The sequence below is a fragment of the Sus scrofa genome, chromosome 8 (assembly GCF_054392235.1).
Source record: "Sus scrofa isolate SSC_HxYL_T2T_F1_AM1 chromosome 8, Sscrofa_HxYL_maternal_Yorkshire_Landrace_v2.0, whole genome shotgun sequence".
Classification (NCBI taxonomy): domain Eukaryota; kingdom Metazoa; phylum Chordata; class Mammalia; order Artiodactyla; family Suidae; genus Sus; species Sus scrofa.
This window is the reverse complement of record NC_139390.1, coordinates 72,691,567-72,718,307: the sequence shown is the minus strand read 5'-3', so window position 1 is coordinate 72,718,307 and position 26,741 is coordinate 72,691,567. Positions and strand designations below refer to the sequence as shown.

Sequence of the window (26,741 nt, the reverse complement as noted above, 5' to 3'; positions counted from 1 at the left end):
GGGGCCATGACTTAGGACCCACAGATACAGTGCAGAGCAGCGACACCTCAGCTAGGTAATGGCCAGCCCAAGCCACAATGAAAAACACAGCGTGAGTGCAAAGCAACAGCAGCACAGCCCCGGCCACGGCAGGACAAAGCACTGACCTAGATCCTGGGAGGAGACTAGACAGGAGTGGCTCTAGGGCCATCAATGGCACGGCACTGTGGCAACTCAACCAGGAAAAGCAAGGCAGAGGGCTGATGGGGCCTCAAGGTCAGGTCACCACAGGGACAGCTCCTGCCTCAGAAAGGACATGGCTGCAAGGACCCTGGGCAGCTCTGGCAACTGGACTCAGTGCTGGGGAAGGCTGGGGAAGCCCTCAGCAGCAAAGGCTGAAAGTGTCTACAGCAGTATTAAGCCTTATGGACCTTCTCCTAGTCTCCTTTCTTCCTAAAGCGAAATTCCTCTGAAAGGAGCCCTGCTGCTTCTAAGCTGCTCTGAACTGGAGGAGGGCGTGATGGAGATCCCAACTTTCCTAAGCTTCTCTACATGGCCATCCTTTGTTTCTAAACTCTGTAGGGTACCCGCTGTTAGGTTTGCCGAGGGTAGAACGTGCAAGGCCAAGTTGGGAAAGCGGGAGAGATTTATTAAGGCCTCAGAGGGGGACGGGCTGAGCTCAAGACGGCACCAGCTCTGACTGTGAGGAGGTGCTAGGCTTAAAAACATCTGTGGTGGGAATCAGTGGTTGGAGGTCATGGAGGGAACTTGTGGCAGGAACAGCAAAGAAGGAGGAGGGGAAGGTCAAAGGAGGGGTAGGGGGTTGAGTCTCATGACAGAGGGCAGTCAATCCTTGTAGGTGGTTAATCTATGCAGGCAGTGGTTTTCCGCAGGCCAGTGTTTCCTGATGCCCAACTGGAGCATCCACATTCTGGGAGCGGGTGTAGATTTTGTGCTGGCAGTACCCATGTCCGCAGCAGGGCTCCAAGGTGAAAGCCACATTTGGGGGGTGGGGATCTGTCTCCATTCCCCTGGGAACCAAGCACCTGCTGCTTCTGCATTGTAGCCCAGAGCTTTCCCAAAGTAAATCACATTGGTTCGTAGTGGCTCGTTTATTGTCTTTGTTGTTTCTGTGGGGGATACACGTGTTGGCCCTCACAACACTCCACCGACTCATAGCATCTTTTCTCTCATTACCTGTCAGGAAGAATGCAGACAAGCGAGCCCCTCAATTTCTATTGATTTTACGAAAGACTTATCCCTTGCACAATATAGTTGGTTTGCATGTGCAAGGTCATTGGCGTGTCAAGGGGTAAAGCACAAACAAAACAAAGGTAAACACATTGCCCAAGCATGAAATGGTCTACACTTTGTCCGTTCAGTTGCTTGCCATAGCTGCTGCCAATTCTTATAAATTATTTACTGCAGGTGTGGGTGTTACACTTTAAACAACTCCATGATTGGTGGCTCCTCGGGTATAAACATGAGCAAAAGCAAAAGATACATAATTTCTTAAAAGTAATAGTGGACAAGATGTCACTGAAATGGCTCTCACTTCTGCTGCTGCTACAGCTGACTTGCTACTTTAGCTCTGGCAGGTGTGGAAAGGTGCTGGTGTGGCCAATGGAATATAGTCACTGGATTAATATGAAGATAATTCTGGAGGAACTTGTCACCAGGGGTCATGAGGTGACTGTTCTAAAATCATCAGCTGCCATTCTTGTTGATCCCAACAAATCACCTACTATCAAATTTGAGAGTTTCCCTGCATCTGTAAGTCAAGAGGATTATGAGAATTTCTTCCAGCAGCTTCTCACTGAATGGATACAGGGGGCAAAACATTCATTTTGGATACATATTGCAACAGTGCAAAATATATTTTCAGGACTTTCTGATGTTTCACTGAAGATCTGTAAAGATGCTGTCTTGAACAAGAAACTTATGACAAAACTACAAGAATCAAGGTTTGATGTCATCCTTGCAGATCCCATCTTACCCTGTGCTGAGCTGGTGGCTGAGATACTCAACATACCGCTGGTGTACAGCCTCCGCTTCTCTCCTGGTTATTCAATTGAAAAATTCGGTGGAAAGCTTCCATTCCCACCGTCCTATGTACCTGTTGTTATGTCAGAACTTAGTGATCACATGACATTCACGGAGAGGGTTAAAAATATGTTATATGTAGTTTTTTTGGACTTCTGGTTCCAGATATTTAATGAGAAGAAGTGGAATCAATTTTACAGTGAAGCACTAGGTAGGTCATGATTTTAGTTGGTTTAACATGAAGACCTAAGTTTCCTAATGCCTTGGTGGCTGCGTTTATGTAAATATTAAACCCCAGGAATTTGTCTCTTATAAGTGAAGCGATGAAAAATGAAAATATAAAATGATCCATCAATCTTGTAAACACTTTGGAAACATTAAATCATTGGGTAAGATAAACCCTGTGAAGTATTACTAGTTCAGAACATTCCCCAAACTCGTAAGCCACATATTAAAACACTTAGGACTTCTCCAAGCAATTATAAACACATTACTAAAGTTCTACGTTCACTAAAAAGGTCACTCTAAGCCTCATAGAATGTCATAATAAATGATGACAGGTAGACTGAGGACTCACACAGGTGTGTGTAACACAAAAATCTGGGGAGTATTTAGAGATTGTTTCTACTGATGTAGCTCCATTTCTGCATTATATGAGATGAGCTGATATACATTACACAAAGATACATAACTGCTTTATCAAGAACAGACATTTGCAAACATCTCTGGCTACATCATTCCAAGCTCCTTTCCAAAACTTACCTAATGTATGCACCTGAATATATTCTCATTTCATCTAACTTTTGTCGTTGTTGTTTTTCTTTTCTTTCAGGAAGGCCCACTACATTATTTGAGACAATGGGGAAAGCTGACATGTGGCTCATTCGAAACTATTGGGATTTTGAATTTCCTCGCCCACTGCTACCAAATTTTGAATTTATTGGAGGCTTCCATTGCAAACCTGCCAAACCCCTACCTAAGGTAACCTAATTTGGTTTGTTGTGCTTTTTCTACTTTACATTTTCAGTAGGAATAATCCTCCACTCTTTAGTTCGAATGTTTGATTACAGTGAGAGATGTGGCAAGCCGGATAGAATGACCTGCTAATTAGTACCTCACATATTCCTTTCTATACCACCTCAACTCGCTGAATTTCAGTACCTTTACGAAATAAAGGGATCTCTGGGAGACTTTGAGAATATATCAGTTATTACCATCCTCGTTTTTTAACATATAATAAGGCATCAGACATTCATTATAAGAATAAACATAAAATGACTAGCATATACCAGGAGTAGGTGCTGAAAGGCAGAGAAAGAGTGTAGATACATTTTCTACCACCTGGCACTCTACCTGGAAAGACAGAATGCAAGCAAGTCATAAACATCAAGTGAAATGTGTCACGGTAAGAAACACCACACCGCCAAGGAAGCATCCCGCAGGAATCAGAGCAAGTACCTCTGAGGCACTGATAATTAAGGGGAGATCGGAGGGATGTGCAGGAATAAGAAGTGATAGGGCAGGGGTGGGGAAGCCACAGACTAAAAGCAAGCAGAATGTTAATGACAATTCCCAAGAGGTCTAAGGTTAATCTAAACAGGAAGAGGCTGAGCAAGGAGGCAGATGATGCTGGATAGGTAAGTTGAAAACATAATTATAAGAAGTTTGAGGCATCTAGTAAAGGAGTTAGGCGGAAATTTAAAAAGGTAAAGAAAGGGAGAGAAATGATCAGATGTTTTTAAAAATGTAGGATGTAGGCCCTGAATTGGAATGTAAAGGGGCCAGAAGGAAAGGCGTACCTTTTAACAGGCTGTTGGGAGATAGAGGCAATAATGACTGACTACTAGACTGCAATGTTTACAGAGATATAACCACACTCAATTTTATCATAATAGGAGTTACTTCATATTGTTGTTCCTGGGGGGAAATTGGTTAGTACGCATGAAACAGCCAAAATGTCTCCGGCATATGCTCAGTGATCCAGAGGAAATAACAACTACTGCCTTTACTGTTATTTTTTTTGTATTGCAAACTTTCCATAACCCAATCTATGCCAGCCACCTGGACCTAATTCTTAATTTAATCAGAACGGGTTTTCTGGAACCTCAAAAGTATATTCTCCAGCAACGTTCTGGTGATTAGAGCCCATGGGGAGCAAATTTTTCAAGTTTTTTTAATTAAAAAAGGAACTTTATAGAAACAATTCAACAAAACTAATAAATGTTAATTTGGAATAAAAATTATAGTTAATAAAATATAATCTAATACATTTAATTTTTAAAAGTTTTAATGCTAAGAAGCTTTTAAGGTTAGTAATTAGTTGAGAAGATTCTAATACTCCTAATTTTAAATTCTAAATTCTAAAATTCTAAAAGATTCTAAAAGTTTCTTAATTATTTTGGAGGATGATGCCCTTCACCAGTGCCCTAGCTAAAAAAATACCATTCTTCAACGATAGAAATGTAAGTCTTAACAACTTCTGAGGCCAAATCCAACCTTTCCCCACTTGCACATCAGCATTTAAACCATGCCTCATTTGAAATTCCAGGGTTCACATCATACAGCATAAAAGACATAGCTTAGTCTATTAGGCCAGGTGTTTTCTGCCTACACCAATCCTATAGCAAACCTCTAAAGCACCCTAAGGAACGTAGGCCCCAAGTTCATAGCGGCCTGACGGTGTGAACACAGAGAAAACATACACTGCACATATTGAAACCATAAATTCTGAACATATATTAAAGAGAAAATAATTTATACCTCTTGAATCTGGAAACTGCCCATAGGTTAAAAAATCCCAAAATTTCTCAAAAATCACCCAAGTTTCTAGGGTGCTAGTCCTCATGAAGGTAAGCAAGAATCTAGTCTGTTCTAAGTTGACACGATCGGTTTTCTGTGTAGTTTAGACATAAATAGGAAGCAAATACTCTTTAGCCAACACTTGGGAGTGACCCCTTAGGAGAGCCTTTTGTCCACTCCTTATTGATGGAAAACTGAAACTGATGTTTCTTTCAAGGAGAAAACTCAGTATCTCTTTTGACTGCAAATTGTTTGGATTCTCTATGGTAGCTCTTACAATATCCAGAGGCTGAGAGAACATTAGTGAAATTTCTGTGCTATCTAGCCCTATTTTTGGAAAGAGCTCACCATTCTCATTTCAGGAAAGTGATACTGTGGGTAGGAGGGGAAGTTAGGAGGAGAGGAAGAAGGACAGAGTGAAAGATGACTAACAGTATAATTGTAACAATTAGTAATAGTAGCTGCTATTACTAAGATGCAACACAAGATTTGAATCTGAGTCAATGACTGGAAAGACTTCATTACGTAAAGAAGCAATTCCTTCGAACTACTAACCTTTCCATTAGTTATTATGTTCTCTCAGAAAATTTCTATACTTCTTAAAGTATTAAGATGTTTGGCAGAATTCATCAAGAATCATAAAAATGCTTACAGCCTTTGACTTCACAGTGTACGCCTATGAAACTATACAGGAAAATAATCGAGATGTGCAAACACGCTATTTTGGACAGTAATTCATAAAAGTCACCCCGGAAGTAATCTACATATCCAAAATTAAGCAATGTTTAAGTAAATTATAGTGTGTACATCACATCATTATAATCATTTTATCAAATACCTATTTATGCTAAATCAGGTATGCGGTTTAGCTGGAAAATAACAGATATAACGAGATCACAGTTGTCTTGCAGGTAACAAAAGAATATCAGTTAGAATTACAATTTTAAAACTATATGTCACGATGTATATTTAGGTGTGGGAGTAGAAGAACGATTCAAATGGAAGCACAATTTCCAGAAGAATGTCCTCAAGGTCCATCCATGTGGTTGAACATGACAGGATTTCTTTCTTTCTCATGGAGGAGTAACATCCAGTGTGTTTTTTTGAGTGTGGGTGTGGATGTGTGTGGGGGTGGGTGGGTGGGTGGGTGTGGGTGTGTGTGTTTAAATCTTCTTATGCATTCATCAGTTGATGGGCCTTTAGGTTATTTCCCTTGGCTATTAGGAATCATGCTGTAATAAACATGGGAGCACAAACAGCTTTTCACTATCCTGTTTTTATTTTCTTTAGGTTCATACCCAGAAGTGGAATAGATGGTCACATAGCAGATCTATTTTTTATTTTTTGTAGAAATGTTCATTTTGTTTTCCATGGAGGCAGAGTCCATTTACCTTCTAAGTGATGATGTACAAGCATTCACTTTTCTCCACATTCTACCAACGGTTTTCTCTTCTTAGTGGTAGACTTCCAACAGGTGCGAGGTGATATTGCAGTTTTGATTTGCCTCTCCCTGATGCTTAGTAATGTCAAGCATCTTTTCACAAACTTGTTAGCCATTTGGATGTTTTCTCTGGACAAATGTCAGTTTTGTTCATTTACTCTTTTCTATGGAATGAATTTTGTTGATGGGTTGAATGAGCTCTCTATATATTTTGGGGTTTAATCCCTCATTCCATATGCAATTTGAAAATGTTTCTCCCATTCTGTACTTTGTTTTCAACTTGTTGACTCCTTTTTTTTTTTTTTTTTTTTTTTTGCCATGCAGGAGATTTTAAGTTTGATACAGTTCCACTTGTTGACTTTTTTCTTTTGTCATAGTTTTGGTGTCATATCCAAAATAATCATTTTCAAGACCAATGTCAAAGAGATTTCTCCCTATGTTTTCTTTTAGGAGAGTTACAGTATCTGGTCTAATCTGTATATGTCTTTGGTCCATTTTAAGCTAATTTTTAAGAGACATGTAAGATAGAGGCGGCATTACACTTTTTTTGCATGTGTTTATTCAGTTTTCTCAGAGAAGAAGAGACAGACTAACCTCTCCCCATTGGGTGTTCTTGCCTCCCTTGTTGAATAGTGGTTGACTATAAACTCACAATTTTAATCCCGTGACCCTGTGTTCTGTTGCACTGGTCTGTTTGTCTATTTTTAGGCCAGTTCTGTATTGTTTTAAACACTGTATCCTTGCAGTACAATTTGAAACTGGAAGGTGTGAGGCCAGTTCAGCAGCATTTACTCTCTGATCCATGAACACACGATGCCTCTCCATTTATGTCTTTTATTTCTTTCGACAAAGTCTCGGAGTTATCAAGGTTCAGACCTTTCGCTTCATTGGTTAAATACGTCTCTACTTACATTTTTGTTTTTGATGCTGTTATCAATGGGCTATTTCTTCAGATGTTTCATTTCTAGTGTAGGAAAATGCAACTGATTTCTGTGTGTTGATATTATAGCTGGCAGCTCTACTGGATTTGTTGGTTAGCTTAGGATTTGGGTTGAGTCTCTGGAATTTCCAATACAAAAATTCATGCCATCTGTAAAAAAAACTGAGAATTTTACTCTTTCCTTTCTGATTTGGATACTTTTTACCACGTTGCCTTGCCACGTTGTGCTGTTAGGACTTGGAATACTATGTCAAATTAGTGTGCGAGCGAGCGCCCTTGCCATTTTCCTAATCGCAGAAGAAAAAAAAACCTTTCGATTGGTCACTGTTGAGCATCATGTTAGCTTTGGGTTTGTCATGTATGGGTTTTATTATGTTGAGGTATGTTCCTTCTCTACCCTATAAGTTGAGAGTTTTTATCAGGAAAGGATACTGTCTCTTGTCAAATGTTATTTTGCATCTATCGAGATGATCAAGTTATTTTCGGTTTCTTCCTATTAATGCAAGGTCCTATCTGCAATGATTGGGCATGTTGAACCATCCTTGAATCCTAGGGATAAATCCCACTTGGTCATGGTATACAATCCTTTTCCTATGGTCAGGAATTTTGGCTGGCTAATATTTGGATGAGAGTTTTTGCCTCTGTATTCATCCTGGATAGTGGCTTGTAGGCCTCTTTATTTGTAATGTCTTTATCTATAGCTTATCGAGGTACTATTGGCCTTGTGAAATAAGTTCAGAAATATTTCCTCTCTCCTTGCTAATTTTCTGAAGGACGGACATCAGTTGTTCTTTAAATGTTTCGTCAATGAAGCCATCTGGTTCTGGGGTTTTCTGTATTTGGAGATCTTTAATTACTGGTTTAATATCTTTACAAATTATGACTGCTAGGATTTTCTAGTTCTTCATGATTCAGCCTTGATAGAGTGTGTGTTTCTAGAAACATATCCATTCTTCTTGATTACGTAATTTGTTGGCACATACTCCTACACGACAGTGTCTTGTGGCCCTGAATAGTTCTGTAGTATAAGTTATGCCTCCTCTTTCATTTCTAATTTAACCCATTTGATTCTTTATTTTTTCATGGTTAGTCTAGCTAATGCTTGTAAATTTTATGTTTTTGCACAAAGACTAACAGTGTATGGTATCCGTTTTTGTTTTTGTTTTTGTCTTTTTGCCATTTCTAGGGCTGCTCCCATGGCATATGGAGGTTCCCAGGCTAGGGGTCAAATCGGAGCTGTAGCCACTGGCCTACGCTAGACCCACAGCAACACAGATCTGAGCCGTGTCTGTGACCTACACCACAGCTCACGGCAATACCGGGTCCTTAACCCACTGAGCAAGGCCAGGGATCGAACACGCAACCTCATGGTTTCGAGTCAGATTTGTTACCCACTGCGCCACGATGGGAACTCCTGTATGGCATCCCTTATGTGTGGAATCTAAAAGAAGTCACACCTGTAAAAACAGAGAGGGATATGGTGGCTACTAGAAGCTCAGGCATGGGAGAATAGGAAAGAATTTTTTAAGGGCGCAAACTTGCATCCTACAGTAAATAATTCCTAGAGAGCTAAGTTATCATACAGTGAATATGGACAACAATATTATGTTATAATCATCAATCCTCCTCTGACTAGACTTTAATCATTCCAGCCACAAAAAAAGAAATGATAATTATGTGACATGAATGAGGTACGAACAGTCATGAACATGACAATCCTATTACAATGTATACATGAACAAATCAATACGTTATAAACCTTAAACTGCATGATGTTTGATGCCACATATATTTCATCTCCTTAGAAAAGCATATGAATTTTAAACTAAGGATATCCTTGCACAGAGAGTATGAGTAAATCTTAGTTCATTTTTACAATTGTTCATATTTTGCCTTCTTTTTGGCCATTAGCTCACCATATTTTCATAAAGGTGTCAGAGAATGAGAATAACCAGTTCACATCAGTGACCGATTTTTGAAGAAATGATGTATTACAATAATACGATAGGGATGCATCTTCCATGGCAGAGATGAAGCAGCCTTGGGTAGCAAGCCAATGAGACAAAATACTGAAGGCAGGTAACTTTAACGACCGCTGGAGGTAAACGGGTATGTGTATATTACCTGGAAGTGGTAAGAGGAGTCATGAGAAAACTTCAGTGAACTTAATAATGAACCTGATATCATCAGGGTGAAATTATATTTTTAATAAAACTCTACACATTATAATTTGCAAGACTGAGGTTTCTTTTTTAAATCCTCTTTTACTTTTCTGCGAAAAATCATTTTGAAGGAGTTGCCTCTGTGGTGCAGTGGGCAGGGGTTAAAGGATCCAGCACTGGCACAGCTTTGGCGCAGATCACAGCTATGGCTTGGATTTTATCCCCAGCCCAGACACTTCTATATGCTGCAGATGCGGCCAAAATAATAATAGTAACAATAATAATAATCATCATTTTGAAAAGAACTTTTGTGACAACAATTAGGATGAGAAGCCATACATTTTATGGTGGAAGGGTTGGGTAGTTATTTTCAGAATGATGAATTTAAAGGAGAAAAAAAGAAGAAAGATGGGTGTGTGGTTTTGGAACACATATCCAGGAAAATTCTGCCTGTCCACATTTTTTGTACATAGAGTACATTCACTCCGCAATTGGATATTGTTCTAGCGGATAAAATATAACATTTATATTGGGAAATGCAAAGAAATCACAGGACAAACTAATTCTGAAACAACTCCAGGCAAATAGGGCTTCACCTGGAGCTTCACTTACTCTGAAGTGACCACACAACAGGTGACCAAAACTATGCTATGGAAACCCTGGTATACCTCTCCTGTGGGGTGGTATTCCCTGGGGGGCTCTGTGAGATGGTGATGAAGGGTCCCTTACAACCCGTTACACATCTACGTTCTACTGTGACATCAGTTATGCGATGTATCTCAGGGCAAAAGCTGTCATATGTAAACAAACCCAGCAATATGGTCATTCAAATATTTAACCACACAGTGTATCTCTGGATGATAAAAAGGACCCAGGAACGTTTCCAAAGTCAAACACCAGACTCCTCAATCCAGTGATTAGTAAGAGAGAGAGAATTTGGGAAATCGTGACAAAGTTTAAAGTAAGGTATAAGGACTATAGAGCTGAGAGAAGGATAGATATCAAGTCGTTCAAATCACAAATATTTCTTCGTTCTTAGGGTCAGGGAAATGGAATACTGATGACTAGTCTAAAATAATTCTCCAGAAAGTCTGTCTAGAATAAACAAATGATTCAGTAGAATTATAGTAATAATTAAGGGTAACTTAAATCCTGCTATGTGCCTGCCTTCCAAGAATCTGTGTTAACTATTAACATTATTGATGAAGAGTCTGAGGACAATATTGTTGAATAGCATCTCTTCCTCACTACTGTGTACTGGCTTGATTTCATTTCTTGCTTACACACACAACCCACACACACATTTGCACAAATACCCGTAATGCAACAAACTGACTTCATATCCCACATCTCCTTCCCAGGAACCTCAGGAGAGAGGCCTTGGAGGAAAAAAAAAAAAGTAAGAAAGAAAGAAAATATGGAGCTTCCTCGAAAAATTGAAAATAGAATTAATAGATAGTTCACCAATTCCTCTTTGGGGTACATACTCACAAAAGTTGAAGGTAGGATCCCAAAGAGATTTGGCAAACCATGGTCATGAAAGCACTAGTCATTAAATCCAAGAGGTTGAGGCAACCCAACTGTCAATCAACAGGTAAAGCACAAACCACAATGTATTATCTACAATCAATGAAATATTACTCAGCCTAGGAGTTCCCATGGTGGCTCAGCGGTAATAAACCCAACTAGCATCCATGAGGATGTGGGTTCAACCCCTGGTCTCACTCAGTGGGTGAAAGATCTGGCATTGCGGTGAGCTATGGTGTAAGTGGCAGACACGGCTTGGAGCCTGGGTTGCTGTGGCTATGCTGTAGGCTGGCAGCCATAGCTCCAATACCACCCCTATCCTGGGAACTTCCATATGCCACCGATGAGGCCCTAAAAATAAGACAAAAAAAAAAGGAAAAGAAATATTACTCAGCCTTTAAAAGTCAATTTTGACACAACACAACATTCACAATTTTTTTGACAGTTGGCAACGTTCTTTCTTTCTTTTGGAATTCACATTTGATTTTATTGGAGTCGAATTGACTTACAAAGTTGTGTTAGGTTCAGGTATACAGCACAGTAAATCAGTTACACATCCTGTTACATGTACACATACTCAATTCTTTTCAGATTATTTTCTCATATTGGTTATTACACAGTATCCAGTAGATTTCCGTGCGCTATACGGTAGAGCCGAGTTAGCTCTTTTACATCTGATTGTGTGTATATGTCAATCCCCATCCCCTAATTTAATCTGCCTATGTTTCACCTCTGGTAACCTTAAGTTTGGTTTTCAAATCTTTGATTCTGTTTCTGATTTGTACGTGCTTTTGTATCACTTGCATTAGAGTTCACTTATCAGTGATCGCATATGACGTATTTTCTCCTCCTTACTTCACTTAGCATGATAATTTCCGGGTCCATCCATGTTGCCGGAAATGGCATTATTTCACTCCTTTTTATGGCTGAGTCAGAGTCCACTGCATACATGTACCACATCTGTTTCATCCAGTCCTCTGCTGACGGACATTTAAGTTACTTCCATGTTTTGTCTACTGTAAATATTGCTGCAGTGACCGTTGGGATACATTTATCTTTTCAAATTATGATTTTCTCTGGATATATGCCCAGGAGTCAGATCACAAGATAATATGGTAGTCCTATATTATTTTTGTAGGGAACCTCCATACTGTTCTCCATAGAGGCTGCACCCACTTACATTCCCACCAACAGTGTAAGGGGGGGGTCCCTTTTCTCCACAAACTCTCCAGCCTTTGCTGTATAGAGATTTTTGATGACGGCCATTCTGACTAGGTGATTACCTGGCTGTAGTTTTGAGTGCATACCTCTAGCTATTAGCCGCACTGGACACCCTGTCACGTGTCTGAGGGCTATCTGTATGTCTTCTTTGGAGACACGTCTGTTTAGATTTTCTGCCCATTTTTTGACTATTTTTTGATATTGAACTGCATGAGTTGTTTGTATATTTTAGAAAATAATCCCTTGTTGTTCGCTTTGCAAATACTTCCTCCCATTCTGCAGCTTGTCTTTTAATTTTATTCATGGATTCCTTTGCTGCGAAAAAGCATTTAAGTTTATAGAGGTATGATTTGTCGATTTTCGTTTTTGTTGTCATCACTCTAAGAGGTGGATCCAAAAAATATTGCTGCAGTTTATGTCATAGTGTTTTGCCTATGTTTTCCTTGAAGGGTTTTAGAGTATCCGGTCTTACATTTAGATTTTTAATCCTTTTAGAGTTTATTTTTGTGTGTAGTGTTAGAGTGTGTTCTAATTTCATTCTTCTGCATGTAGCTGTCTAATTTCACTCTTCTGCATGTAGCTGTTCAGTAAGCACCACTTATTGAAGAGACTGTTTTTTTCTCCATTGTATATTCCTGCCTCCTTTAGATCAGTTGACCACAAGTGCATGGATTTATTTCTGGACTTTCTATGATGTTGCATTGACATATATTTCTGTTTTTGTGCCAGAACCAGACTCTTCTGATGACTGTAGCTTTGTAGTGTAGTCAGAGGCGAGGGAGATGATGCCTCCAGCTTTGTTTTTTTCCTCAAGATTGCTTTGGCTATTTGGGGTCTTTTGTGTTTCCATACAAATTTTCAAGTTTTTTGATCCATTTCTGGGAAAATGCTAATGGTTTTTTAATAGGGATTGTCCTGAATATGTAGACGACCTTGGGTAGTATAGTAATTTTAACAATATTGATTCTTCCAATCAAAGAACATAGCATATGTTTCCATCTGTTTGTGTAATCTTCGGTTTCCTTCATCAATGCCTTACAGTTTTTGCAGTACAGGTCTTTTGCCCCTTTATGTAGGTTAGGTACTTTCTTCTCTTTGAGGCAATGGTGAATGGGATTGTGCTTTTCAGATTTCCCTTTCTGATATTTTGTAGTTAGTGTATGAGATTTCTGCATATTAATTTTGAGTCCTGCACCTTTGCCAAATTTATTGATTATCTTTAGCAGTTTTCTGGTAGCATCTTTAGGAGGTTCTATGTATAGTATCATGTCATCTGCAAACAGTGATAGGTATATGTCTTTTCCGTTCTTCGCTACTTTTATTTCTTTTTCTTCTCCAGTTGCTGTAGCTAGGACTGCCAAAACTATGTTGAAGAAAATTGGTGAGAATGGACCTCCATGTCCTTTTCCTGACCTTAGCAGAAGCAGTTTCAGCATTTCAACATTGAGAATGATGTGGGCTGTGGGTTTGTCGTGTATGGCCTTTATTATACTGAGTTAGGATCCCTTGTTGCCCACTTTCTGGAGGGTCAACAAACGAGTGGGGTTGAATTTTGTCAAAATCTTTTTCAGCATCTTTTGGAATGACCATATGGTTTTTAGCCTTCTGTTTGTTGATGTGGTGTATAACATTGACTGACTTGTGTATATTAGAAAATCCTTGCATCCATGGTATAAAAGCCACTTGATCATGGTGCATGATCCAGTTATTGTACTGGTGGATTCCAGATAGTAACATTTTCTTGAGTATTTTTACATCTATGTCCAACAATGATATTGGCCTGTAGTCTTTTTATTTTATTGTATTTTTTTGGAGGGGTGCTTTTTTGGTGAGGTGTTTTGGTCTGATTTTGGAATCAGGATGAGGGTGGCTTCATAGAATGCACAGGCAAGTTCCTCAGCAAATCTTTGAAAGAATTTCAGAAATAGAGGTGTTAACTCTTCTCTAAATGTTTGATAGAATTTGCCTGCAAGGACATTTGATCCTGGATTTCTGTTTTTTGGATGTTTTAAATGATATAATTGATTTCAGTCCAAGTGACTGACTTATTTCTGTTTTCCGTTTCCTCCTGATGCGGTCTTAGAAGATTTTACCCTAGTAAAAATCTTAGTGTCCATTTCTTCTAGGTTACATCTGTTGTTGGAATAGAGGTGGGTGTAGGAGTCTGTTATGATCCTTGCATTTCTGTGGTGTCAGCTGTAATTTCTCCTTTTTCTTTGCTAAGTTTATTGCCTTGAGCACGCTCCCATCTTTTCTTGATGAGTCTAGTTGAAGCCTAATCAATTTTGTTTCTCTTTTCAAAAACCAGGGTTTTTTTCATGTCTTTGTCTTTTTAGGGCTGCACCCGTGGCATATGGAGGTTCCAAGAAGAGGGGTCCGGTTGGAGCTATAGCTGCCAGCCTACACCACAGCCACAGCAATGAGGGATCCGAGTTGCAGCTGCAACCTACACCACTGCTCACTGCAATGCCAGGTCCTTAACCCACTGAGCAAGGCCAATGATCAGACTTGCATCCTAATGGATACCAGTCAGATTCATTAACCCATGATGGGAAAACCGTTTTTATTTTATCTTATTGTTTTGTCTTTGGTCTCAGAAGCCAGCCTTTTGCTTCATTGATCTTTTCTCTTCTTTTCCCCATCTCTATCTCATGTATTTCTGCTCTGGTCTCTATGTTTTCTTTCCTTCTCTAACTCTGAGTTTTGTTTGTTCTTCCTTACCCAGATGCCATAGAGGTCAAGTTGGGTTGTTTATTTGAGGGTTTTCTTATTTTCTTTTTTTTTTCCCACTGTACAGCAAGGGGGTCAGGTTATGCTTACATGTATACATTCCAATTACATTTTTTCCCCACCCTTTGTTCTGTTGCAACATGAGTATCTAGACAAAGTTCTCAATGCTATTCAACAGGATCTCCTTGGAAATCTATTCTAAGTTGTGTCTGATCAGCCCAAGCTCCCGATCCCTCCCACTCCCTCCCTCACCCATCAGGCAGCCACAAGTCTTTTCTCCAAGTCCATGATTTTCTTTTCTGAGGAGATGTTCATTTGTGCTGGATATTAGATTCCAGTTATAAGTGACATCATATGGTATTTATCTTTGTCTTTCTGGCTCATTTCACTCAGGATGAGATTCTCTAGTTCCATCCATGTTGCTGCAAATGGCATTATGTCATTCTGTTTTATGGACGAGTAGTATTCCATTGTGTATATATACCACCTCTTCCGAATCCAATCATCTGTCGATGGACATTTGGGTTGTTTCCATGTCCTGGCTATTGTGAATAGTGCTGCAATGAACATGCAGGTGCATGTGTCTCTTTTAAGGAGAGTTTTGTCCGGATAGATGCCCAAGAGTGGGATTGCAGGGTCATATGGAAGTTCTATGTATAGATTTCTAAGGTATCTCCAAACTGTTCTCCATAGTGGCTGTACCAGCTTACATTCCCACCAACAGTGCAGGAGGGTTCCCTTTTCTCCACAGCCCCTCCAGCACTTGTTATTTGTGGACTTATTAAGGATGGCCATTCTGACTGGTGTGAGGTGGTATCTCATGGTAGTTTTGATTTGCATTTCTCTTATAATCAGCGATGTTGAGCATTTTTTCACGTGTTTGCTGGCCATCTGTATATCTTCTTTGGAGAAATGTCTATTCAGGTCGTTTGCCCATTTTTCCATTGGGTGATTGGCTTTTTTGCTGTTGGGTTGTATAAGTTGCTTATATATTCTAGAGATTAAGCCCTTGTCTGTGGCATCATGTGAAAGTATTTTCTCCCATTCTGAAAGTTGTCTTTTTGTTTTCTTTTGGGTTTCCTTTGCTGTGCAAAAGCTTTTCAGTTTGATGAGGTCCCATGGGTTTATTTTTGCTCTAATTTCTATTGCTTTGGGAGACTGACCTGAGAAAATACTCATGATGTTGATGTCAGAGAGTGTTTTGCCTATGTTTTCTTCTAGGAGTTTGATGGTGTCCTGTCGTATATTTAAGTCTTTCAGCCATTTTGAGTGTATTTTTGTGCATGGTGTGAGGGTGTGTTCTAGTTTCATTGCTTTGCATGGAGCTGTCCAGGTTTGCCAGCAATGTTTGCTGAATAGACTCTCTTTTTCCCATTTTATGTTCTTGCCTCCCTTGTCAAAGATTAATTGACCATAGGTGTCAGGGTTTATTTCTGGGTTCTCTATTCTGTTCCATTGGTCTGTCTGTCTGTTTTGATACCAGTACCACACTGTTTTGATGACTGTGGCTTTGTAGTATTTCCTGAAGTCTGGGAGAGAATGCCTCCTGCTTGGTTTTTGTTTCTCAGGATTGCTTTGGCGATTCTGAGTCTTTTGTGGTTCCATAGGGTTTTCTTATTTTCTGAAATAGGACTCTATCACCAAACAATCCCTCTTAGAACTGCTTTTGCTGTGTTTTGGACTGTGCTATCTTCATTGCCATTTGCTGACACTTGACACAACATGGGTGAACCTTACACTAAATGAAATAAGCCTGTCACAGACATATCAATACTGTACCATTCAACTATAAGGAAGTATCCAGGTGAGGCAATTCTGTAGAAATACGGAGTAGAACAGAGTAGAGTAAGGAGAAGGTTGCCAGAGCCTAGGAGAAGAGAATGATGGAGTTTTCGATGGAAATAGATTTCCAGCGTTGCCAAATGAAAAACTTCTAAAGATTGGGTGCATAATATGAATGTACTTGCACCTACTGAACTATGCACTTAGGAATGATCAAGATGGTAAATTTTATGTGTATTTTACTATTTTTTTAAAGCCATCACGCTAATAATTTCTGATGCTACCAGATTTTCTCTCTTTTGTTGTTTGTAGCAATCCTTCCAATAATCTCGACCATGTTGTGACTCTTCTGTGATGCAGCAAATTCTTCTCTTACAGGAAATGGAAGAGTTTGTCCAGAGTGCTGGAGAACATGGTATTGTGCTCTTTACTCTGGGGTCAATGATCAGTAACATGACAGAAGAAAGAGCCAATACAATTGCATCAGCCTTTGCCCAGATTCCCCAAAAGGTAGATGAAGGAATACAATTGTGGACAACTATTTTATGAGACTGTTAAATTCTGTGAAAGACCTGATTAGACATTTCCTGCAAGAAAGGCAAACCATCATGATAGGTCCACCTTATCTCAGATATATTGGACAAGCAAAATATACATGGCAGCTGCTGCATTAGTAGACAGAGTATATTTGACTGACAGTAATTCTGGTTTAACATTGTAATCCCCCCCAAAAAAAGTTATTTAACAGCAACCTTGTGAAATTTGGTATTATAATGATATCATGGACAGGAAAAGAAATACCAAATTTTGCCTAGTCATTTGCTCCTTTACCCAGAAGGACTCCTGAGGACATGGTTCACATAGAGATGTTCTCAGGAGTTAAATTTTAACAGTAAGTGTAATAGCACAGTAATGTTAAGCAATATTGGCAAAAGTCTGGAATATGACATGCAGTTCATACTTGTCAGATAATCCCGGACCCTACTGAACTCCTCTAAATGTTGACACACACCCATTCTGTGTACTCTTCAAGGTGCTGTTCAGAGAAAGAGTAGCCAGGGTTCATCAGGCTGCTTCCAGCTACCCCCATAGTCACAGTGATTTAGACAAAGAGAAACATCAGCCTCCCCTACTGGACTGGGTCCTGCCAATGTCTGAAGCAGGAAGATAAAAGATGAAGATGGGGGGTTGCCCTTTAAAGTGAACCCTGTGCATTGTAAAGTCTGGCCCTTAATGAACTCTGCTTCTAACCTATTTGAAGATTACCCCTCCTCACTGAGGAAGGAGGAGGGACTATACCAAGGGGTCAAGCATGAGGAAGACGGGCATGGAAAAAGCGCAGCTGCCTCTTTCTCCATAAAATAGAGCAGAAAACTATTTTCTAACATGTAATATACACTTGGTGTCTTTGGATATTTGGATATTCCTTTTCAGTTTACTATCTGATATCCTAGTATTCTCCTAGCCAGGTACGCTAATTGTTGGCTGGGAACTTAAAGGATGTTCTATTCACAGTGCAAATAGGGGTTAAGCACTAATAAATTATAATTCAATTTATGAAAATTGCATAGGAATTTCAAGATTAGTAACTTCTTTTGGTACTGTGCATAGAAACCACATCTTGACCAACGCGGTCAATGCCTTGTGCTTCATTGTTAAACTGCTCAGAGTCCAGTGAATACATTTTTGCATCATAGTTCTGCAACTTTTTCAACAGACTTAGTTTTACTTACAAACTACCAACAAACTCCCCGTCTCTAAATTTAATGAATTTCTAAACTTTTTAATAATGGCAATACTCTGGGTTCATATCAGAAATTACCAATTGTCATTGTTCTTGGAATTAGTGCTTATCGATTTATAATCTAAAATTCCTTATGCTTCCTAAGCAGTACTAATTAACTTATTAGTAATAAATTATAAATAAGCAAAAACATTTATTTCTCCTAACAGCCTAAGGACTTCCATTTCCCTATACATGTCAATTACGAGGTGTAAAACTCTCCTAAAATAACTCAAGGTATAAGTGAACATAAGGAGCAGTCAAAAAGAAATACACAAGTGAATACCAAATTTGAAAATCAAAGCTTGTGTATGAAATAAAAAAAAAATAATGTGTAGGTGACTAGTAATTTGACACTATTTTTTTTTTCAATAGAATTAGAGCACCTAACATTTTCTTAAATATTTGAATTGTCATTGAATCTCAATTGCCTATGGCATCATGTGTGAGAGGTCACGATTACAGTCCATACCTGACTGAATATAATCATAACTGTGTAAATGTGAGCTGAGGTCAGAGCATTCGTAGTTACTGTCACTGAAGAGCGTGTGGCCTCATTTCCTTAGCTGTCATATGGAGAGCATTTAACTAGATGTCTTTGAATCTCTATAGAACTCTACTGCTATAACTCTGAAGTTGATTCATGGAATCAAGGATTTCTTTACCCTGACAGGTTCTGTGGAAATACGAAGGCAAGAAACCTGATACCTTAGGACCCAATACTCGGCTGTATAAGTGGATCCCCCAAAATGACCTTCTTGGTAAGACTTGGGAGAACAAATACTGAAAACATGAGTAACAGCTGAGCAGAATGTTAATACTTCTGCAGGAATATCTATCATTCTCCTAGCATTTATTATTGAAACTAATTTTCAGAAAGAAAACTTTGGTCCTTTATTTTTATTTCCAGCCTCTGAGGACAAGAGGAGCGACTACAATAGAGATGGCATTTTGTTAAAGCAGGTCACATTTCTCATGGCCAGAATCAAAGTAGATTTATTTTGACTGTAACTACTTCTCACAGTGAAATTAGAAAGAACGTTGTGGATTGTCTTTCTCTGGCTGAATTCTTTCCTTGCAGCAGTCTTTCCCCCTCTCTAGAGGTATTTGAAATGCCACAGAAAACCAAGCCCTCCTTCATTACCAGGGACTCTCCATTTTCTACAGGAAAAAATCCAAAATTGTTTCATGAGCTGATTCCAGATTTCATGATACAGTGTAGCTTTTCTTTTCTCTGGTTCCAGTGCCACTACCTTTATGCTTTTCCTGTTACCCTGATGCCCTTCCCATCAGATTCAGTGACCTCCTACTTCTTGGAGAGCGGGTATTTCCGGCATTGTCTTCCCCCTGGGTTACACACATGCTCTCTTTGACCCAGGAGGTTCTTTCAAGGAAGTCCTGCTCACGGGACAATCTTGGACTCATCTGTGAAATGCAAGTGACACAGCACTGCTTTCATGAAGTCTTCACTGACCTCTCCAGCAGACCAAGGGGTTTCTTGCTCTGAGTTCTGAAAGCACTTGAAATGCCATTTCCTGTACATAATCATCTGTTATCTAGAAGACACTGCTGCTTTCAGTGCCTTCTAATGTGCACAGGATCATTTTGTTTTAAGACATAAAATTAATTCCTTTCCTGAAATTCACTCAATCCTAGGTCATCCCCAAACCAAAGCTTTCATAACTCATGGTGGCGCCAATGGCATTTTTGAGGCCATCTACCATGGGGTCCCTATGGTGGGCATTCCTCTGTTTGCTGATCAGCCTGATAACATCGCTCACATGACAGCCAAGGGAGCAGCTGTAAGATTGGACTTGGACACAATGTCAAGAACAGATCTGGTCAATGCCTTGAAGCAAGTCATTAACAACCCTTTGTGAGTATAGTTTGTTTTTTTTTTACTTGATGCTGTTTCTAGAGAGGTTCCCAGATGAAGGCTAGTGGGTCAGCAATGAGTCTTGACACAAACACAATGAGGAGTAAGCTTTGCTCAATGCTTTGAAACAGTCATCAGTAACCTACTGGGTCACATTAAGGTTTTTTTCCCCTGCTTTTAGGGGGAACTTTTGTCAGAGGATGTAAGGATGGTGGGAAAATTTTGAAAGCACTAATCATTCGCATGAGAACAATCACTGAGGTAGGAGCAGAAGAATTAAGAAGAAGCATTTTGAACCAGGTTCAACTGGGAAATCATGTATATTATAAAGGCAGTCATTTGCAGACTTGTGACTTTTTTTTCGGCACATGGACTCATTTAATGTTTAAACCTCTTCCAAGATGGTTTGTTGTTAGTAAACCACCATGACGTAATCAATCTCAAATTGCCATTACAATTAACACTTCCCAAAGTTTCTATGCTAACATTTTGAACCCATTACTGAGAACAGGTAACACCTAGAACTTTCTAATGTACCCCAATACAATAAGACAGATACTACCTATCAATGTAGTTATAGTCTTAGTTCTTTTGCTTGGGCTTGCATTTGTCTTATTTGGAAGAATTATAAAATAAAAAAGCATTTGATTTGGACAAGACATTGGTACATTACTACATAAAAGCCCAATTTTCAGAAACGCAAGTCATTCGGCTTCCAAATTATTTCATGACTTATATTAATTTCTCGAATACTATAAATATTGTAACAATGACATATACATGTATGTGTATATATAAATATGAATATCTCCTGTGTTTCACAATGATTTTGGAAAATACACATTTGGAGAATATATTGGTAATAATACACTGTGGACATTTGTGCTTTAAAGCAGTGTTGTTAAATTTTAATTTTAGCACAACGATTATCCGAAGAGAGCAGCGTAAGAAGTACATATTTCTTCTTCTTGTTTTTTACGTATACATCATTTTGGTGATTTTATGTAAAAATACATCTCTAGTATCATTATAGATTTTGATTTTTTTAAGAGTGTGAAGGTAGTATCCAAAATGAAGATAATTTTTACCTAGTTTATACTGACTGATTACAATATGTTATATATCGTACTAAGTCCTGAGCTCACATTCCCTTACTACTTCCTTACAGACTTTTCCACTGTATTACAAACACTTCCTGATTACCACCCTCCACTCAGAGCCCCAGGGCTCCCTCTGTGTTTCCACAGAACAGGACAGAACTGACCTCCATCCTTATTGCTCCTTTCCCATGCCATAGCACCTTGGGATTTCCGGTTTGTGAGCCCTATCTCTCGAGGCCTCCTCCTTCCGTGCCTTTTGATCCATAATGACTTTAACAGAGTGGGAACAAATGTAACTGCAATGCCAAATAAGTCAAATGTTGAGCACACTCTATTCTAAATTAGCTACCACGAAAACCAATATCAATACTAGCAAGCATTCACTGAGAGTCTACTGTGGGCTAGGAACACTTCTACAAATCAATATATTGTTCCTCCCAATAATCAGATAGGAGGCTATTCCTAACCATTCCATCTGATACTCAAAAACTGAGGAACAGACAGAGGCAGGCAACAAAGTAAGCGTCAGAGTCAGGATTCAAACCAAGGCAATCCACTTCCACCCTTTTAACCACTACTTTCCTAATACTAGGTCAACACCAGCTCCTGAGCAACCCTGCCTAGACTGGCCTCTGAACACCATCATGGATTTATGCATATCCCTGGATTATGACAGTATTTTAAAACTTGTCCACTGGGTCTATTAACAATGCCCTACTGGGGAAATCAAAGTTTGAACTTTCAAAGCACATAGTTACTGCACTTCCTTTCTTTCTTTTCCCTTTTTTTTTTCCTTTTTTTTTCTTTTTTTTTTTTTTTTGCTGTTGCAACTTAAGTTCTTCCACTCCTTATACTACAACTACTTCTCCTCTCACATCTCCTCTCTTTTCTTCATAGGTTGAAATCCTACTCATGTAACAAACTGTAGCCCATAAACTAAGGTCTCTATAGTCATCTCTGAAAAATAATCTGTCTTTCTTCCCCACTGTGCGACACTCCTTTTTACCACTGGCACGAAAATGTCACATTTATCCTTCCTAGTTCATTCTCTACATTGATTCTGCTTCTTTGTCCTTCAGCTACAAAGAAAACGTGATGAGGTTATCAACCATTCAACATGATCAGCCTGTAAAGCCTCTGGACCGGGCGGTCTTCTGGATCGAGTTTGTCATGCGCCACAAAGGAGCCAAGCACCTGTGGCCAGCAGCCCACGACCTCACCTGGTACCAGTACCACTCTCTGGATGTCATTGGGCTCCTGCTGGCCTGTGTGGCAACGGCTGCATTTGCCCTCACAAGGGGTTGTCTGTTTTGTTGCCGGAAGTTGGCTAATGCGGGAGAGAAGGCAAAAAGGCAGTAGCTGTGTCTGAGGCCAGAAGCGGGTATGGCCCAGTAGATAGAACTCTTCCGTTTATTCCAGCAGGAAGGAGGTATGACAAGGTTCCCATCCTCCTGTGACAAAATGACTTCTCATAATTTAACATCTCAGGGCAAAACTTGTGTACCCGGGACCTTCTGCCTGTTCAAGAGTTAGACCTAGGTCATGCCAAGAGGTCACCTAGTGAAAAAATCCATCAAAATAAAATTATATGGGTATATATTGAAAGTTATTATTTTAATTCAATAGTTATATCAAAAGACATGATTGAATTTAACTGTGGTTCACATGGGGTGCATAGACATAAGAACAATAACAAGTACACCCAGAGTACCCACACGTTGTCAATATTCAGAATTTTTAACTTCATTCAGGTGCAGAATTTTACAGTTTTATCTTGCCAGAGAATGTGTGCAATAATTGGAATTATGTAAGAAGAGTTACCCTTTCATTTTTTTGTGAGACCTCTAAAACTTCTTGGTGTTTCCTCTGCATCCAGCCTCAGCATCACTTCCTATCTAAAGCCTTGGCAAACCAGTTGCCGTCATCCAGTTTAATGCATTTCCTCATGGAATGTTGGTGGAATTCGAATTCTAGCAACTGCTACCAGCTTCCTATTAAAAAATAGACCTATGTGTGAAAATCTGGGAATTTGTAACCTAATTCTCATCTTCTTCTTGTCACAATGACTTCCACTCCCATATTCAGCCTCCGGTAGTTGACTTAAGTTCTCCACTGCATATTAGCATAATACATGACCTGTACTCCAAGGGGATTTATTGAATTTTCATTTTCTACAAAGATACCTGGATCTATCAAAATTACTTGCAGGTATGTTGTGAAATTAAATGTATTTATTGAACAGAAGAGTGAATTAATGATTGTTTTTTCCTTTTAGGGCTCACCTGCAGCATATGGATGTAACCAGGCTAGTGGCCAAATCAGAGCTACAGCTGCTGGCCTTTGCCACAGTCACAGCAATGAGGGATGTGAGCAGCATCTGCGACCTACAACACAGCTCATGTCAATGCTGTTTCCCTGACCCACTGAGGCCAGGAATCAAACCCACATCATCATGGATACTAGTTGGAGTTATTTCTGCTGAGCCACAAAACAAATTCCCTTAATTAATGATTATTAATTGATACAAGCACACTTTTGATCAGCATGTCTCATTATTTTGTGCTTTCCTCAGGATCATATTGACCCAGCCATCCTATAAAATTATAAGTAAACATTCAGTCCTTTTCATGACGGTAAATAATAAAAATATCATTTTCTTTGGATTTCTATAACAATGAGAATACAAAAATTACAAACATTTTATGGAAAATTAGTAAATCACATGAAAGCATTCTGAAAGCACTCCTGAAAACTACAAGTCAGGAAAGCACTTATGATCAAAGTGGTCCAGGGGAGGAAAAGCACACTTGCAGGACTGGTCAAGAGGCCTTCCATTCAAGTCATATGATCAAAATGCTGCTGCATAAGGAATAATTTCTTTTAAAAAACTTAGAAGTTTGACTCTTGGGGAAGTATAGGCAAACTTTACCATAGAATTTTCCACACAGACTCCCTAGGTAGCAGACACATTTTTAAAGAAAAAGAGAACTAATATGATGCCACAGTAGATAAAAATGTTCAAGCACATATACAGGCTTAAATAAAATTCTCAAATCTATCCTGCCACACTTGTAACAGAAAAGGGATCGGTGGTCTCCATACCGTGAGAATTATTACAAATCACACACACAAAAAATCAAACAGTCTCGTATGAAAGTAAATGAAGCATATGAAGAGGAAATTCACGGACGTGAAATGGCCAATGGCGTGTAAAGGGTGACAAACCTCACTCGTGCTCTGGGAAATGGAAATTAAGTCAATAAATTATTTTCCTTCAGATGATTTGCCGAACAAATAATCTGGTGGGACTGCTTTCCTGGAAGTATAACATGGGAAAAAATGCTTTTCAATAAAATGTAAACATGCAATTTGAGAGTGAAACTCTACATCTAGGAATGTGTCATGTAGAAAGAACTGCACATGTTCTCAGTTATATTCTGAAGAGTCCCACTGGCACTTCAATGACCATCAGTAAATGAACGAACAGCACAGGCATGGGCTACATACAACCATGGGAGAGAATGGAGAGATGTGAGCAATACCGTTGAATGCTCTCCATGTCCCATTTTAATCAGTATACCTCAGAAGAAAGGATCTTAAAGAATACACAGAATTTCCAATGATAAAAATTTAAGTTTTTATTCAATATACTTCTTTACTACTTGCCCTCACGCAACAATGTTTTTATGCATTAATTATGTGGTTTTAAATAATGACTGGAATAAACATGTTAATCCAAGATATGAAGTGCTGAGATGTTCATATCATGATAGCAATCAATTCCTTCAGAAACCATGAATTGACTGGAAATCTGGCATGCGATGGAATAGATCCAAGGAAGGACAATTTTTAGGACACCGGCTTCATATTTCAAATACTATAAATAAATATACTAGAACACACAATTGAAAGTTCAGTAGTTTAAAGATCTTAACTCACAAAATTTTAAGGACTTTACTGTGGTTTTTAGGTCCACATTGCACGATTTTTACAATCCCTTAGGGACCTCTGCTGGCTAACTTCAAAAACTTCTCTTTGTAGTATTTTTGAGACATGACCATAAATATGTGACAGCGCTCCCACGAAATAGAAGTTGAACTTCACTTGAACTTCAGTAAATCTTTTTGCCGTCTCACAAATGCTTGAGCTTAATCTCCAAGGTGCAGTTACAAAATGCAACATATTCTGTCTCTCTCTCTCTCTCTTTCATCTATCCCCCTACTTGCTATGGAGATCTGTACCACACCCAAAGTCTCCAGGATAGATGAGCATATGGTGAAGAGATACACACATAAGTCTAAAACATCCCAGGAGTTCCATCTCCACAGCGGTTTTGATCTTCTCAGAACAATCACCAGGTATGTCCACGGGATTACAACCCTAGCCGCCACAAGACCATAATCACCTGAGAAATCTCTGACAAGAATCACCTGGCTGAGCCCAGAAAAGACCCATAGCTATAACTCATTTTATTAAAATAACATGAGTACTGTGGTTGTAAGGGTTGTAAGCCCCTATACTTAAGTGCCCTTTTCACGTACCAATGCATAACTGGAACAATAATTATATTTTGTCATAATAATACAATTCAAATGTAGTTTAAAAATAGGAAACTGCCAAATACTACATTGTAAAAAGAACTGTTACCCAGAAAAAGAAGTCACCATACCATCATGGTTAAGAGGTTGCAGTCTGAATACCATATAACATCATTTTCAGTCACCATATAAATACTACAGAGCTATGTTCTAGTAAGTATGTTACTTAACCTCCCTATAACGGGGCTACCCCATGACTATAAAGTAGATAAGGCGACAGCATCACCTGATTCATGGATTTATTAGTAGTTTGCATAAATGTCCACAGCAAAGCATTAAATAAGTGTTGTATACAGCAAAGTATAACTTGCAATAACTGTTTACATCTACATGCATAGAAAATTTTCCACAGTGATTTCAGTCTTCGCATTTATTTGAAGTAGATTTAATGTTTCAAATATAAATGTTAATAGTAATCTGCATCTCCTGTTAAATATGTAGAAGCTAAATATGCCAAAATTAAATATGCAGGAATTAAATTTATGGGATCATGACAAAATCACATCAAGATGGTGGAGTAGGAGCACATGAGGTTCACCTCCCACCACAAACACATCAAAAGGTACAGCTTCATGGGGAATAACTGCCACAGACAGATACCTAGAAACTGGCAAAGGGCCTATAAAACAAAGCTACAAGAAAACTTTGCATACAACCAGGTAGGATGGGAAAAGGTCATGAGATTGGGACCTCTGCCCCTGGGAGGGACTGGAAAGGAAAAAGGTCCTCATAGATGGACCCTTACCCTGAAGAGCTAAGG

The 26,741-nt window shown here is 39.1% G+C and overlaps 1 protein-coding gene across 2 annotated transcripts; it reads left to right on the top strand.

The window, feature by feature from the left end:
• Window positions 1–1,485: 1,485 nt before the first annotated feature.
• LOC110262115 (UDP-glucuronosyltransferase 2B31-like) lies at window positions 1,486–25,122 on the top strand. Of its 2 annotated transcripts, XM_084972424.1 has the most exons (6): window positions 1,486–2,233; window positions 2,855–3,003; window positions 17,003–17,134; window positions 19,081–19,168; window positions 20,064–20,283; window positions 22,463–25,122. In XM_084972424.1, the coding sequence occupies exons 1-6, from the start codon at window positions 1,513–1,515 to the stop codon at window positions 22,740–22,742; spliced, it is 1,590 nt and encodes a 529-aa protein (XP_084828550.1). In that variant the 5' UTR covers window positions 1,486–1,512; the 3' UTR covers window positions 22,743–25,122. The 2 variants fall into 2 exon arrangements, with proteins under 2 accessions (XP_084828550.1, XP_020957065.2); XM_021101406.2 differs by lacking the exons at window positions 17,003–17,134; window positions 19,081–19,168; window positions 20,064–20,283; window positions 22,463–25,122 and adding an exon at window positions 5,795–5,934.
• Window positions 25,123–26,741: the final 1,619 nt, after the last annotated feature.